General features: G+C 39.6%; 3 protein-coding genes across 3 annotated transcripts; all 3 read right to left on the bottom strand.

Moving 5' to 3' along the window:
• Positions 1-219: 219 nt before the first annotated feature.
• On the bottom strand, positions 220-4,534 carry LOC146484578 (uncharacterized). The gene is made up of 3 exons (XM_085104631.1): positions 3,832-4,534; positions 3,239-3,691; positions 220-1,646 (listed from the first exon to the last, which is right to left on the bottom strand). Exons 1-3 carry the CDS (start codon positions 4,082-4,084, stop codon positions 1,321-1,323), a joined length of 1,032 nt encoding a protein of 343 aa, XP_084960757.1. The 5' UTR covers positions 4,085-4,534; the 3' UTR covers positions 220-1,320.
• Positions 4,535-5,055: 521 nt separating this feature from the next.
• LOC146484577 (uncharacterized) lies at positions 5,056-11,653 on the bottom strand. Its single transcript, XM_085104630.1, has 3 exons — positions 11,287-11,653; positions 10,056-10,508; positions 5,056-6,039 (listed from the first exon to the last, which is right to left on the bottom strand). Exons 1-3 carry the CDS (start codon positions 11,558-11,560, stop codon positions 5,711-5,713), a joined length of 1,056 nt encoding a protein of 351 aa, XP_084960756.1. The 5' UTR covers positions 11,561-11,653; the 3' UTR covers positions 5,056-5,710.
• A 1,859-nt stretch (positions 11,654-13,512) lies between these two features.
• Positions 13,513-15,844, bottom strand: LOC146484576 (galactosylceramide sulfotransferase-like). The gene is made up of 2 exons (XM_085104490.1): positions 15,831-15,844; positions 13,513-15,721 (listed from the first exon to the last, which is right to left on the bottom strand). Exons 1-2 carry the CDS (start codon positions 15,842-15,844, stop codon positions 14,557-14,559), a joined length of 1,179 nt encoding a protein of 392 aa, XP_084960616.1. The 3' UTR covers positions 13,513-14,556.

Here is a 15,844-nt window from a genome sequence, read left to right as displayed (position 1 = left end):
CGACTAAAACGTGCATATGTGTACTTTTGGAGATTAATAAGGTAGTATTGGTGGTATTTGGAAGATTGGCTTGTTGAAAACCGTACCTAAATGAGTTCACATGGAATATTCAAACGGTTTATAGGCAAAATCAGACAAAACCCTTAATTTCTTTGCCGGGAGGCAAAGCTGACAGGACAAGCCAAACAAGAAAGACATAAATATGAACAAAAATACTAAAAGAAAAAAAAAATTTGTTTTAATAATTAAATGATCTCTTTATTAAAATATTCCAAGGAAAATCGATATCCAACAACAGCAATAACAAAAGAAATAGAGCAAGCCTTACCACAAAACTACTCATTCTTTAACTTTAGAAAGGAATATTCGAGAAAGTCTATTATCAACCCAGTTGTAATTGTCTCTTTGCAACAGGCCCATTTAATTTAATTTTTATCAAATACTGGAAATGCATTGTTTTTGGTTTAGGTGCGTTTAGTTCAGTTTGAAGTAATGTATGTGTGCAAAAACAAATCCTGTTCTTGAGTCAAAGTTCCACTTCAATTTATATAGGCCATACCTTGGCTCTCAAACTCTCTTAATATTTTCATGAAACGCAGCATTGCTTTCGCATAAAAAAACTTTTATTCATCTCTGTCATTGCTACTATACAATTCTATTAATTTACTCTTCTACTTCTTACACAAGTGAAAAAAAAGGTCCGTGTACTCCCAGGGAGGGGAGGGGGGGGGGGGTACTCCGGATTTCAAGTGACGGGGATGATCGAATGGGGGCAAAAATCAAAACCCAAAAAAATCCCTGGACCGAAAATTAACCCCCCAAAAAATCCCATGCCAAATTCCCGAGCCTTAAAAGGCCTCAGAAGGCATTAAATGATATAACACGAAAAATAAAAACATTAGTTATTGAAACTTTGTGATTGTTTATTTATCATACCATCTGCAGTTATCTTTTCCGCATCTGGTAGTCATTCTAACAACACTCGAGACACCCAAGAATATCTTCTGTTTCAACAGTAACATTATGCAGAATGACAACGCGGCCGGGATGCGCAGCCACTACTGCGAATCTTCAGGTTGTTTTGAATATCCCCAAAAATCCCTACTTAAATCAAGCCACCCAAAAAAATAGTTGCCAAATTTTCCTACTCAAAAAAAACCCGGAAAAAAAAATTCAAACCCCAAAAAATCCTTCGATCATCCCCGTCACTTGAAATCCGGAGTACTCCTCCTGGGCGTGCACTTCAATAATTCAAAGCCATGCTTGCAAAGAGCAGATACCATTACCGTTATGCGTTTCAAATACATGGTAGCCTTTTCATTACATGTATATATTTTCAAACCTAAAGACCTCCATTTCACTGATGGTAAAATTTTGATTTCCAGTCAGGAAAGTAGTTGCATTCTGTCCTGCTGGCAACTGATAGGTGTTATTTAAATTTGTGGTGCAATTGTTGGAATTTGGTGCGTTAACAATCCGAAGATCATTACCTGCACCAAATGTTGGGCCATAGCCATTGTAACAGAAAATGCTTGAATCCTCTTTTCCTGGTATCAGGGACATCATCGTGGGTTTCAGACCATTTGGGTTGACCAGGCTGAACAGGAAGGAGTCTGGAGCTCGCCTGTAAACTCCAGTTGAGGGAGCTGAAAAAATAAATATGCCGGTATTAAAACATTAGACAGATTTGAAACTACCTCTGTCTACCCTCGCCTTGCACCTCTGCCCAATAAATAGACAACTAAATAAATGGATAAATAAATAAAACTGAACGAAAAATAAAAAAGTAAGACACTTGATGAATAGACTAAGGTTGTCGTGTGTTAATTTACTAGCTTTACAAATTCTATGACTCGCGCGTACTTATTAGTACCAAGCATTTCGCCCACAGCACTTTTCCAAATCGGATGACTATCAGTTATGTTTATACAAGTGCAAACGCTCATTATTCCCCGCATGCTGTGGTCAATAGCTTGCTACGGCACACTTGGTCCTTTACGAACTATCCTTATACCATTTTAAATAACTGGCTAAATCCTGCTGGCCAGAATGCACCTGCCAAAAGGCTCAAGAACTCTTTCATCACTGAGAAGTCTGCATTTTCATTCAACATCAGACGCTTGTCAAGGACGGTGCCTACTAATATCGAAGTATTTTTGTGCGGTTTATGACTATGCGGGAAAAGCAGTTCTTAAGAAGGCCTATTGGAATCCAAAACGAAAATTGGGGGTAGCCACGCATTTTTCGGAGATAATTAAGCAATAATATCTCCAAAAGCACCAAAATATGAAGCAATGTATGGGATTTTTTTTTCTAAATTGAAGCTTAATTATCTCTGAAAAATGTGTGGTTAACCCCTAATTTTCTTTCGAGATACCAAAAGTGTTTGCTAAGTTCTGGTTTCTCCGCATAGTTTTAAACCCCGCAAAAATATTCCTGTATTAGCAGACACCACCCAGAGGAAACCCGAGTATCTCGAGATGCGCAGAACGTATGCGCAGTAACAATGGTAGGCACCGTCCTTAACTAATTTTGTTTTATCAGCTTTTTCTAGTATTCCTTACTTTTTCTGATATACACATTCCGCGAAAACCTTACAAGTACACGCAACCGTAGACAAAGCAAGTAACGAAATGATGGATTCTTGGAGCGAGAAAAAAAAGTAATAATTAAAGACACTGTTTGAAACACGTATTTTCACTTTACACGAGCGATGATGAAACGATAGTTGCTCTCAAGGTGGCTCCATGACTCACATTTAAAAATGAAAGAAAGCATGCAAATACCCCAAATAGTGAAAAATTTAATACATTTCACTTTCAAACTCGCATTTCCCCGACGTTAATTTGGACACGGCTCAGAATAAGTGAAATTTCGGGGAAATGTTAAACGGTTTGTTATTTCATAATTTCCACGAAATTCAAGTTTGCCATGACGTCATTCTTGCCATAGTAAGTTCGATTGAGGCTTCTGTGACCAAGCTTTTAAGCGAAATGCCCTCAAAACGAAATGTCGTCTTCTTAGACTCATCATGGCCCATTTGAAAAGTGAAAAATTCCCCACTTCAATAATCTTGACACCAAATGTAATTTTCATAATAATTGCTTATAAAACAGATCGCTTTCACGGTCTTGGAAGCCTTTGGCATCATCCCTGTTCAGTTACAGACCAATCCGTGCGTCTACTTAAAAAAAACGTAATCTCGTTTTACAAAGAAAAAATTATTTATAAAACTTACGTTCCCAGTGTTGCTCAGTATAGCCTCCAAATATGTTATTTCCACTCTTTACAACTGTCACGGTCGGTCCTTTGCGATCGCAGCAGGAGTGAAAGTTGGTGGCACCCCAGCCATCGCGAGATGCACGATATATCAAAGCATAGTTATGGCTGGCGCTTGTCAGTGTACCCTTCAACCAACCAGTCAGGGTTTGGCGCTGCTCTATGGACAGAATAGTGGAACCTTCAAAAGGACACGCCTTCATCTCATCGATGATTCCTTGGACTTGATAGAACTCAGCTTCAGTCAGCAACTCTCTGCGAACGATCTTGTCTTCTGGAACAACAAGCTGCCCCGTGCGCAGATAATTCAGGATAAAGCGGAAGTGAGTTCCATCTCGATCAATGAAGTAAGATCCGTCTTCAGCGGGCTTGGTGTCAAATCTTCCTGAAAACATGGCGTGTAACATCGAGCCTGGATAAAAACCAAATACGTAGGTAAGACACTATTTGCAATATCTGTTACTGCCATTGTAATCAAACTCTCTAGCGAGTTTTAGTATACCAATTGCATGGCGTTTGAGCAGACTTCAGAGCGAAAACATTACCACATACCTGGATCCTTCTTCATAGTTTCTAGGCTGGTAGAGAAAACCTGGCCGCCGACATTGAGCTTCAGCGTTTTAGAGAAATGAACGTGTTTTAGCTTCTTCGCCACTGCATCAAAAGCTGCCATTTCCTTCCGAACTTTCAACGTCTCACGCTCCAGAATATTGAAGACTTCTTTAATGTGGCTGTTCGCTTCCTCAAGCGCACCATCGCTGTGGGACGTTACTTCTTCCTCTGGTTTTGGAGACGAAGACGACATGCTCTTTTGGGAAACGAATAAACCAGCACTTAATGGCTACGTTTGCATGCAAGTACCTGAACAACAGCAGAAAGAGAAAGTGTTGCGGCGATATACAAAAATCCTTTGTAATGCATACTGGGTAAATGATCTGTTTTTCTATTGGTTGTACCCTTGATCCGCTGTGCCTATAGGACAAACCCACTCAAGCATTAAACAACGGTTGCAAGTTTATTTTGTCAACCTCGATTCTTGGAAAACCTTTTCCGCTGGCTTTCGAATACATCAATTCAATTAAAGAATAAAACGGAAATATTTCGCGTAACATTAGCATAATATTTTTTGGCTTCCTGTTGTCAGAAGTGTCGGTATGATCATAAATGATCATGACCTTTTACTATCTTATTACGTTTAAAAAGGACTGACGTGTATATCATATCTAGCCCATTATTGTAATTTCGGGGAAATAGCACTCTCTTTATTGTCATTCACAATAAATAATAGTCCTCTTCACACCATCAAAAACCGTTTCTAAGTAAATAGGAATTTCAGTGGAATCCACGGAGTGGCTCTTCTCTCCACTGTTTCCAGGTCGAATTGGAATTTGGAAATGTTGGTTTTTGTGGAGGGAGGAAAACCGGAGTACCCGGACAAAAACCCTCGGAGCAGGGACGAGAACCAACAACAAACTCAACCCACATATGACGCCGAGACCGGGAATCGAACCCGGGCCACATTGGTGGGAGGCGAGTGCTCTTACCATTGCGCCATCCCTGCTCCCGTTTAACGTTAGTCACAATTCCTCTTCACACCACCAAACATTTTTCTAACACAATGTTGCTGATATCAAGTAAAAAAAAAAAGTTTTCGTCGTTGTTGTTAGGTAAATGTGCTACTCCTTAGTTTTGTTTTTTGACAACAGCATATTGTTAGTTCTAAATAGTTCTTTACCTCGGCTTTCTCAACTCCCTTTGTTTTCATGAAACGTGACATTTTTTTCAGAGAAAAACGCTGATTTTATTAACCAATTCCTAGGCATAACTATTATACAATACTATTAGATTACTTTTCACCACGGTAACACAATCCTCTCTTGACAAGCCTTGTCGACAGAAAATAAGAAAAGGAATAAAAAAGGTTCACTTACTTTAGTGCTTCAGAGCCAAAGAGACAAAGACCACAAAGCATTAGTGTTAGCGGGTCAAACAGAAAATAGCTTTTTCAGTACATGTGTATCTGTCTGGATTTGCGAGAACATGCCTCCAGAAATCTCGCTTTTTGGAGAGATTAAGTTTTTTTCTTTTTGCATTCCCCATTGAATTTCAGGTCAGTAAGTAGAAAAAATACAACGGTTATTAGCAGACGATTCTGAAATCTAAAGACCTCCATTTCACTGATGGTAAAATTTTGATCAGTTCCAGGCAGGTAGGTGGTTGCATTCTGTGCTGCTGTCAGCTGATAGGTGTTATTAAGTTTGTGTAACAGTTGTTGGAATTTGGTGCGTTAACAATCCGAAGATCATACTATTATACCGTATTACTCTTCTACTTGAAACACAACAACGACTTGACAAAAGCAACTCAAAATAGGCTCGTGTACTTCAGAGCCATTGCTTGCAAAGAGCACATATCATTACGGTTATGCGATTCAAATAGATGAAAGATTTTCAAACCTAAAGACCTCCATTTCACTGATGGTAAAACTTTGATTTCCAGTCAGGAAAGTAGTTGCATTCTGTCCTGCTGGTAACTGATAGGTGTTATTTAACTTTGTGGTGCAATTGTTGGAGTTTGGTGAGTTAACAATCCGAAGATCATGACCGTCTCCAAATACAGGGCCATTGCTATTGTAGCAAAAAATGCCTGAGTCCTCCTTTCCTGGTATCAGAGACATCACCGTGGGTTTCAGGTCATTTGGATTGACCAGGCTGAACAGGAAGGAGTCTGGGGCTCGTCTATAAGTTGCACTTGGGAGAGCTGAAAAAAATATGCCATAAAACATTAGACAGCTTTGAAATTACCCCTCTCTTCCCTCGCCTCCAACCTTTGCCCAATAAATGAATAAATAAATAAATAAAAAAATAAATAAATAAATAAATAAATAAATGAATGAATGAATGAATGAATGAATGAATGAATGAATGAATGAATGAATGAATGAATGAATGAGAATAAATGAATGAATGAATGAATGAATGAATGAATGAATGACTTAATAAAAATATAGCGTGACACTTGATGAATAGACTAAGGTTATCGCGCGTTAATTTATCAACTTTACTCTCGGTAAGGTTATTGTGCTTGTTTACGCTAGTTCCTGGCTAACCATGAAAACGCAAAAAAAGAACGAGGCCAATATCCAGCCATCTTGACCGAACAAGCTTGGTCAATAAAGGATTTATTATATGGCTTTACCATGAAGTTAAAACTACAACAACAAAACAAAACACGGCATGAAACTGCTCTACTTGGAAAGAAATTCTTCATAGCCGGCCGGTGCAAGATTTATTTTCAGTGCATTTATGGATTAGCATGTAATCGTGGAAAACAACGAATCCTAAATTATCTTAGGGCTCTAACTTTATAATGGTTTAAAGGGAGTATACAATTATTGAGATCGAAAAATTTAGATTCTCGCAAGAACGGGAAGATTTGAATAGAATCCGGCAAAAACGCCATTTTCAGCCGATCGCGCCGTGGCGTAAATAATAAAACTTTTTACACAGTTTTCGGCCTCCAATCATTAATTCTTGAATGAAACAGTAGATTTTGAGATTATATCAAACATAAGCCGAAAAAAAGGGCAGGTAAATCAGAAAACTGGGCGAAACTTTTACAAGATTTTGTTGTTTACAACAAGCAAGACGCGGCTAAATTTTAAAAAAACGTGAGCTTCTTCGGCGAACTTAAAAAAAAAATACTTTTCTGAACTGCTTTAAACACTAACCGCAAATTCCACTTCGCTATGATTTAAATACAGTCATTGCAAACCTAGAGAACTTATCAATTTGGCACTCGACTTGAGACAATAAGTTTTTCAAAATCAATTCTATCTAAAATGCTACACGCAGAGCAACTCACCGATTCAACTCACATTCATTGTAGCTGAAACAAAGTTTTCACTACACCAGGACGATCCCATTCTCTTTCCTTTCCTTTAGGTAAATGTTGAGAAATTACCGAACTTTTTAGTGAGCGTTTTCCTCCAAAACAACGGGTAAATCGAAGAAAACCCGCATCATTGTTGGGATTAAACTTTCGATGCCAAGCGGACGGGCAACGGGTAATCCCGAGCGGGCAAGATAGCTCCATCTTGCCCGCTCGGGTAGCCAATCACAGCGCAGGATTTGACTCATCTTGCCCGCTCGCGGAGCCAGCCATATAATAATGTAACTTATTAAATGTCAATCCTTCTGAAAGAAAATGCCTTGTCAGCTGGCTTGACGTAGAAAAGTGGATAGAGAGATTTCGAATACGTAGTACGTCAAAAGGCAGAATTGACCGCGTGACTATGTTTACCCCAAATTGTCGCTCACTGTTTTTATTTTCACCAATCTTGATCTTCTATGTATCAACGGTTACAAGAAAATATAAACACAAATCTCGCGTTTGCCGTTTGCCGTAAACGCGATTCTAAATCTCTCTGTCTTCGCGAGCAAGCTGGACTGGCCAATATTGATGAAATGCATTTTACACAGCAGGCCAGGTCAGTGTTTTTTTTTTTCTCCTTTCCCTTTTGTTCTCAAAGGTGCGTGCTTGTAAACTGAATGATCATTAGGAGATGCTTTCAGGCGCCCCACATTTCATTTGGATTGCTGAGCGTGGAGATGTAATCCCAGTCTGTACACCAACCAAGTACCAGCTCGCATAAACAATTGGCTTCCTTGACATGTTTCAATTGCGGTCTAACTTCGGCTGTTTTGCGCAGCACTAGAGCTGGTGTGTTAGCAAGAATTTCCAGAGACGGGTATCTTCGGATGTAAGATGTAAGTAATTAGGTTATCAGAACGTTTATGGCGCTCATGAATAATTATATCGCAGAGAAATTCTTTGGCTAAATCCTGACAATTACCTTGGTACTCGCATGGCGCTCACGGTAATGGGCTCAAAATGTTTCCGCGAATGGTTTCATTAATTTAATATTCAAAATAGTGCGGGGACTTATTAAATTTATCCCATGTAAGCATAGTCAATGTATGTTACAATGCTGATTGAGAAAAATGTCGCATTCAGTTCTTTTATCAAAATCAGTGTCCAAGCCCATACAAGATGCCTGCTATACTGGCATTACGCGTGATCCTGGGGCTGAATCATTTATATCAACTGTATGCTTCGCTGATTGATAAAACTATCCTTGCTAATGGAATAGTTTGAGTCACGACGATCGCGTTACGTTGTTTCCCTTGTGTTACGCTACTCAGGGTTTCAAGGGAAATTGCAGGAATTCCATTGCGATAACGTAAGCTTCTCAATGACCTCTTTGAGGCTCTCGCGTTGTGGTCTAAGACTGTCAAACAAAGCACGATTCCTTCGCCAGGAATTTGCCAATTTCCACCGTTTTAAATGCCGGGTGCTTCTTAGAAGTTATTCTTTCGATTTGCCCCTTCAAAATGGTGAAATTTCCGTTAGAAAACGGCACACTTGAGTCCAGAACATGTTAACAATATGGCGCCAAATTTAATCTGTTTTTAATAAATAGATCAAATGATGCGTTGACGTCACTCAGGTAGGGGTGAGTGGGTCCCCTCCCTCGCGATGTAAGCGACAAGAATGGATTTTGATTGGCCTGCTTCTGTTGAAGACAATCAGAACATTACACCCCGAGTAGGAGAGGGGTGAGTTTAATGAATAAATTAATGTACCGATTTGTGGCTACGAGGAAGAAAAAAAACAAGATGCCCGGCTAATGGCATAACGCGGAATGCTTAATGTAGCCCCAATTATTCCCCATCGTATGTTTCGCAGATATTTAAAAACTATCCTCCCTTGGCAATTGAAATAATTGTGTGAATGGTTTTATTCAGATTTATTGCGTGATACTTATCGTTGTGTTACTAGGAATCATACCAGAAATAACTCTGCAATAACGTCATGACCCCGCTGAACTGGTATGGCCTCCTCTATCTCTATTCCTTCGCGTTGATTATTCGGTCTGTTTTTGAAAGCGGAATTTCTTCGCTGTGAACTCTCCCAATTGCCACCGTTTCAACTGTCGAGTACTACCTAGAAGTTATTATTTCGATTTTCCGCTTGAAAAAGGTTAGTTTTCTCTCTGAAAACGGCAGATCAGAGTCTTAAATTCATACATGTGGCCGCCATTAATCAAAAACAACTATTCGAAATGATGACTTGCTTTGACGTCACACAGGTAGAGATAAGTAGGTCCCCTCCCTCGTGATATATGCGCCGATAATAGATTTTGATTGGGCTGTTTTTGTTCAAGACAATCAGAACAATAAATCCCTTCTGGGAGAGGGTAGAATTTAATCAAGGTTTAATGAATAAATCAAATAATGATTTGACGTCACACAGGAAGGGATGAGTGGGTCCCCTCTCTCGTGATATGTGCCCGAATAATAGATTTTGATTGGCCTGCTTTTGTTGAAGACAATCAGAACAATACATCCCGAGTAGGAGAGGGGTGAGTTTAATGAATAAATTAATGTACCGATTTGTGGCTACGACGAAGAAGATACCCGACCGAAACCTAGACACGTCATGCCCTGCGGGCATTCCGTGTAAAAAGAAATCGACCCGTTTTTAGACATGGTATGCCCCCTCAGGGCATCCCGCGTAAAAAGAAATCGACCCGTTTTTAGACACGGTATGCCCCTTCAGGGCATCCCGCGTAATAAATATGCAAAGTGACTGGGATACTCAAGTTGTCCCGGGTTTTGATTGTCACGACATTGGCAGACCCCGGTATTATATCTGTCCGTTATAGAACAATTTCCATGCATGCTTCAACCAAGAAACATGTTTATAAAACTTACATTCCCAGTGTTGCTCAGTATAGCCTCCAAATATGTTATTTCCACTCTTTACAACTGTCACGGTCGGTCCTTTGCGATCACAGCAGGAGTGAAAACTGGTAGCAGCCCAGCCATCGCGAGACGCACGATATATCAGAGCATAGTTACGGCTGGCGGTTGTCAGTGTATCCTTCAACCAATCGACCAGGGTTTGGCGCTGCTCTGTGGACAAGATGACGGAATCTTCAAAAGGATGGGATTTGAGTTCGTCGATGATTCCTTGAACTTGATAAAACTCAGCTTCAGTGAGCAATTCTCTGCGAACGATTTTGTCTTCTGGAACAACAAGCTGTCCCGTGCGCAGATAATTCAGGATATACCGGAAGTGAGTTCCATCTCGATCAATGAAGTAAGATCCGTCTTCAGCAGGTTTTGTGTCGAATCTTTCTGAAAACATGGCGTGTAACATGGAGCCTGCATGAAAAAACAACACATACAGAAAAGTGAAGTTTTGTTCCTGTGAAAATGTATGAAAGACAGCGTACATAGCACAGAATAGCATCTATCTTTCGACGTGCCATCTTTTTGACATGCTACCAGAGACCATTTAGACCATCAAGCTGTAAATTTTTCTCTTAATCGGCAAAAGAAAAAAGACAAACAAACGGACTGATTAACCCCTAATAGCTCAGGAAAGACGTTTACCTTGCATGGCTCCTAATTTGCGGGGACAATAAGAGTGCGTTAAATTGACCCTTTTCCGGAATAGGAATAGACTACAATGTCGACAAGAAATCTCTCATTTAAGGTTTTTGGAGTTACTGGAGCACAAAATCGCTCTTAAATTATCGTGTTTCACTGAAAGTTTGTAGATATGTTTTCCCATATTTACCTAGAAGAGAAATCTAACAGCTATTCAACTTATTGTTATTCCATAATACGCTCAATCGAACGCAACCTAATATCGTCACTCGTCCGTGACTTCGTGTAGAACTTAAGTTCCGCTTTGCTCGCAAGGCCAGCTTCAACACTCAAGGCAGTCGATTAATCGACCACGTATTAACTTCTTGACATTCTCCTCGCCAGTCTTATCATAAATAAATACATCTTTACTACCTACTTTGAGTTCAAGTTCAATAAATCAATCGCCCTTTAAGAAGTAAACCTGGTTACATTCCATGTCGCAAGATGGTCACGGATGGCGGTTATACACGTATTTTTAATAACACTAAAGAAGTTTGTAAATAAGTACCTGGATCTTTCTTCAGGGTTTCCAGACTAGTGGAAAATATCTGGCCGCCAACATTGAGCTTCAATGTTTTGGAGAAATGAACGTGTTTGAGCTTTTTCGCCACAGAATCAAAGGCCTCCTTTTCCTTACGAACTTTCAAAGTCTCGCGTTTCAAAATGTTGGCGATTTCTGCGATGTGGCCCTCCACCTCTTTGAGTGCTTCATCAGTTTGTGAAGTAACTTCTTCGCTGACTTCCTCTGCTTTACGTTTTTTTCCTCTTCCTTCTTGTGACATATTCTTTGCGGGGCTGAAAAAAGCCTACGAGTTTACTGTCGAATAACAGTTGAACGCCGACTGAAGACCCCATTTGAGTTATTGATACGGCACACTGCGAATAATTTGATTGGGTGAAGACGCTTAACAACTGTACGCTTATTGGCTAAACTACTCAAGCTTTGCGCCCCTAGATTCTTGGAAGCCCAAAAGGTATTCTCGGAAATTTACTTTTGTTTTTATTGCTTCCGTGTCAAATCTCATGACACTATGAAGCTTTTTATATAACCACGTCAACCCCATGCATAAAACGCTCGGCGAGATGAGGCTAGCCACGAGGTTGCTGTTCTTTTAATTTATTGTCTTCCGATTCTTTAATTCCTTTTACATGCAGCATTTTCGGAAATATAACGCCGATTTTATAAATTGCTCCACTCCTTTTGAAGTCTCACGTCTCGACTGTGAAGCCTTTTATGGACTTTTATAGCCGTTAGGAAGGAAACCCACGCCCTTATCCGTAAACAGAAATCATTAAAATGGCAGAAATAAGCATGGCCGTCGTTGATCGCTTGCCAAGTTGGACAGATTTGGTTTTGAATTACATTTTGCGCTGCGTATGATTTATTTATTTTATATTGCTCGTCTTCCTCGGGCTGCTTCGCACGGCTGTCACAGAATTTCACAATTCCGTTATGTGGTTATCGCGTTTCTTGAATGCCTAGTTCTGACAGGTAACCAAAACGTAATATAACATTATATGGAGCCAAAACATCGATCGGAAAATAATCAACAATTTTCCCTCGAAAACCTGTTTTAGCCGCTGGCAATGTTAAACAAATGAACACTTTGTAATTGTTTCCTCGATAAAAAATTATTGGTAGAAAAAAAAAAAAAAAAAATACGGCGACGAAACAACGATTCGATTTGGCCGTGCGTGTAAACTACGATAACGCAAACATAACGTTAAAACGTGGTAAGAACAAAGAGGTATGCTACGAGCCGCAGGCGATTGAACGTGACTCATGTTCTTATCACGTTTTGAAGTCCTCTGCGCGTTATCAGAATACAGACCCACGGCCACTTTTCACGATTTTAGCCCTTTGAGAGTTTTCATATCAGCTTTTTGATAACAAATATCGCCCAGAAGACTGTCCAAAGTCCCATGCTTATAATAACCAATCATAACGTGTGACATCGTCTTAAGCCAATCACGGACCTTGTTTAATGGAAAATACTAACATTGTCCCATGCATGCAAAGTGCGAATCGTAAACGATGCGACCTAATGGAATTGTGGGGTGACCTAATTAACGTGCTCGTATTTCGTGTCTTGATCTCAGTTTTTTCCGCGAAAGGTATGTAAATATTAAGCTCTAAAAAGGCACGTAATTTTATTTTCAAACAAGAAAATTGCAAATAAGCTTACAGGTCAAACTCTTCCCAGAAAGCTGTTGGGTCTTATTGTTCATGGTTTATACATTTTACCTGGCAACGTTTTCTCAATTGAATGTAAACTAAAGTCGCTTCAATGTCTTCTTACGTCAGGTCAGTTTCGCCGTACATTGAGATGTTGCATTACCTAATATAATTCAAATCTACCGGCACAACCATATGGATTTATACTCGGTGGCACTTCTTTAGCTTAGCTTAACGCATGACAGATGCAGCGTCTGAGCAAAACCTTAGAGATTACATTTGGCAGGTTCTTTTCTTTGGCGTGCGTCAATCAAAACTTAAACAGCTCACCAGCTGATCTGAAATGTTTTACTTGCCCTGCCAGAAATGGCTAATTGTTCTCCATTCTATGCTTTGTTAACTTGTTCCATGGTGTGCCTATTTTGCTACAAATTGATAGATTGGCCACAATCTACCTTTTTATTTGATTTATTTATACACAGAAAATCACAGTATAAGATAAAACCTATATAAAAAAGGACTGGTTTGCATGATTGCCGGGTGATTAGCACAAACAAGAAAAGTGTTTTTTTGCACTTCTGTTTGAAACCCCCAGGGACTCACACTGTCTCAAATTTTGAGGCAGACTTATTCCAAAGAACGGCACCACGATAGGAGAAACTTGCATTTCAGGCACTCCGTAATAGGCTTAGGAAGTTTGACTTTGTTATTCGAATTTCTCAAACCATAATTAATGTTGTATTCAGAAACATGATAAGTTAAGCCCTGGTCAAATAACGCATGATAGTCGATGACCACCAGTTACTACTATCCATGCACTATCATCGGCTATCAACAACTATCTTTCACTTTAAGCCTGTTCAAATTCTTCATGATGGTCGATGATAGATTTTCCCGTTTGACCACGCGCATGGCATTTGATGATCATTTTTCGAACAGCTGTTTCCGCCGAAATCGACGGTCGGGGCATATCCTTTCATAGTATACAAAATTACTTCTGTCTAAAGGCTCTCCAGAACTTGTCAAAAATGACTAAGAAAACAAGAAGAATATATCTTCTAATAAAGATAATGGTCAACCATAATGATAAAAACGAGAACGAACCACATAAAAAGAAGCGTCTCCGTTCATTAGACAGGGCGGGATCACACGGCCAGGAAAGCAAAGCGGTGAGCTATATTAACAGTTTAAGAAAAAAAAAACATTACTTCAATCCTTGCCCGAGAAGTTTGGTCTTCACGCAACGCCATTTTTGTGACTTCCAGTTAACTTTCGTCCAGTTTCACAAACTTCTCCGAACCGCTTATAGTTTGACCACGTGCATTAAAGGGGAGAAATGAAATCTTAAACTAATAATCATAAAACTATCATGCAACGGTTGACTATAGGGCTTTAAGAACGGTAAAAGATCCAGGTAACTCACAGAAATGTCCACAGCTTCTTGTTGGTTGGTGGTATATTGGAAAGATGGTGGTTATGCGCGTATTTTAACAACACTGAAAATCTCTGTAAATCTGAAATACCTGGATCAGTCTTTCTTAGGATTTCCAGACTTGCGGAAAATATCTGGCCATCAACATTAAAAATCACTTAATTATTTAGTTAGCTCGCAGAAATGTCCACAGCTTCTTGTTGTTTGATCAATTTTTCGCGAAGATAACTCATATAAGGAATCTCGTTCATGATCATTTTGCTGCAAGTTTCACTGAGTTCTTTGGAGATGTTTGCTTTGATTGCATATCCTTGAACCAGCCTTCCAGTAAATGGACGAGTCAGAAAACTTCCTTCTTGTAAACATGCTTTCTCCATGGATTGCCTTGTCTTTCGGAAGAGCGCGAGATCTTCAAAAAACTCCGCACCTTCCTGTTCTATCATTTTCCACAGCGTTTGATTAAAAACGTTGTACAATAAGACATCTGCTGAATTCCATTTCCAAATCATTTCCTTTGTGTGACTTGTCATATTCTGTTTGTCTTTGTTCCTCCTTTCATTAAGTTTGAAATACAAAATGTCCTCGATTTTCCAACAAAAGCGACGTTTAAGCAATACAAGCGACTCATCGAAGTATTCCATCAGTATTACAAGGTCAAATTCTTTTCGAAGAAAACAGATGTAGGTTTCTACCACAGATAGATTCCCGTGATATACTGTATGAAGTCCAAGATCGAATAACGATGGGTTTTGGAGCAATGTAAAATCTCGACCTTTGCGTTCCTCCAAATATAATTCTGCATTTTTAAGAAAATTCTCCATTGCCGACGTAACGTTTCCTAATCGTAAACGCTTACTAAAACGATAATAGTTGAAAACAGATTCAAATTGACGAGCTGGTTCCCGAAGTATTGTGATGTAGCGAGTTGTTTCCTTTGGAAAAAGCCAGTGCATTGGGCCCTTGTTGTATCTGGCGTGATTGCAAAGAATATTTGGTGCTCTTCTTGTTGGCATTGTGGATGTATTTAGAAATGGAGTAGGCCAGTTAAAATCGTAGCCTTTAATAGGCAAAGCAAACAACAAATCTCTTCTATCACCAAAGCGGTTTAAGATATTACTCAATGTACTTGATCCTGTCTTGTGTGTCTTAAGAAATAGAATGTTATTGACTGGCTTGCATGTTGGCGACGTACTGGCATCGTGTGAAAGTGGTAACAGCTTACTGGAATACCACGTTGAGCTCCCTTCCCCATCATAAAGCTTTCGTGGCCTAAAACAGGAAGCAAAGATGACAGTACAGTAGGAATGATAAAGATCCGTTGAGAAATTACTAAAACTAGCATAAAGATTCGATCTAGAGCCCCAGTTTTTTTTAGGGGGGGGGGGGGGGGGTTATTGAAAACAGGCCCCTTTATTTCTTCTTTGACGTAGGTGGAATATGATACCAAGGCAGCTTCAT

This window comes from Pavona decussata, unplaced genomic scaffold (genome assembly GCF_977016875.1).
Source record: "Pavona decussata unplaced genomic scaffold, jaPavDecu1.1 SCAFFOLD_32, whole genome shotgun sequence".
NCBI lineage: Eukaryota > Metazoa > Cnidaria > Anthozoa > Scleractinia > Agariciidae > Pavona > Pavona decussata.
Note: the sequence above shows the minus strand (reverse complement) of the source record. Positions and strands in the feature narration are given on the sequence as shown.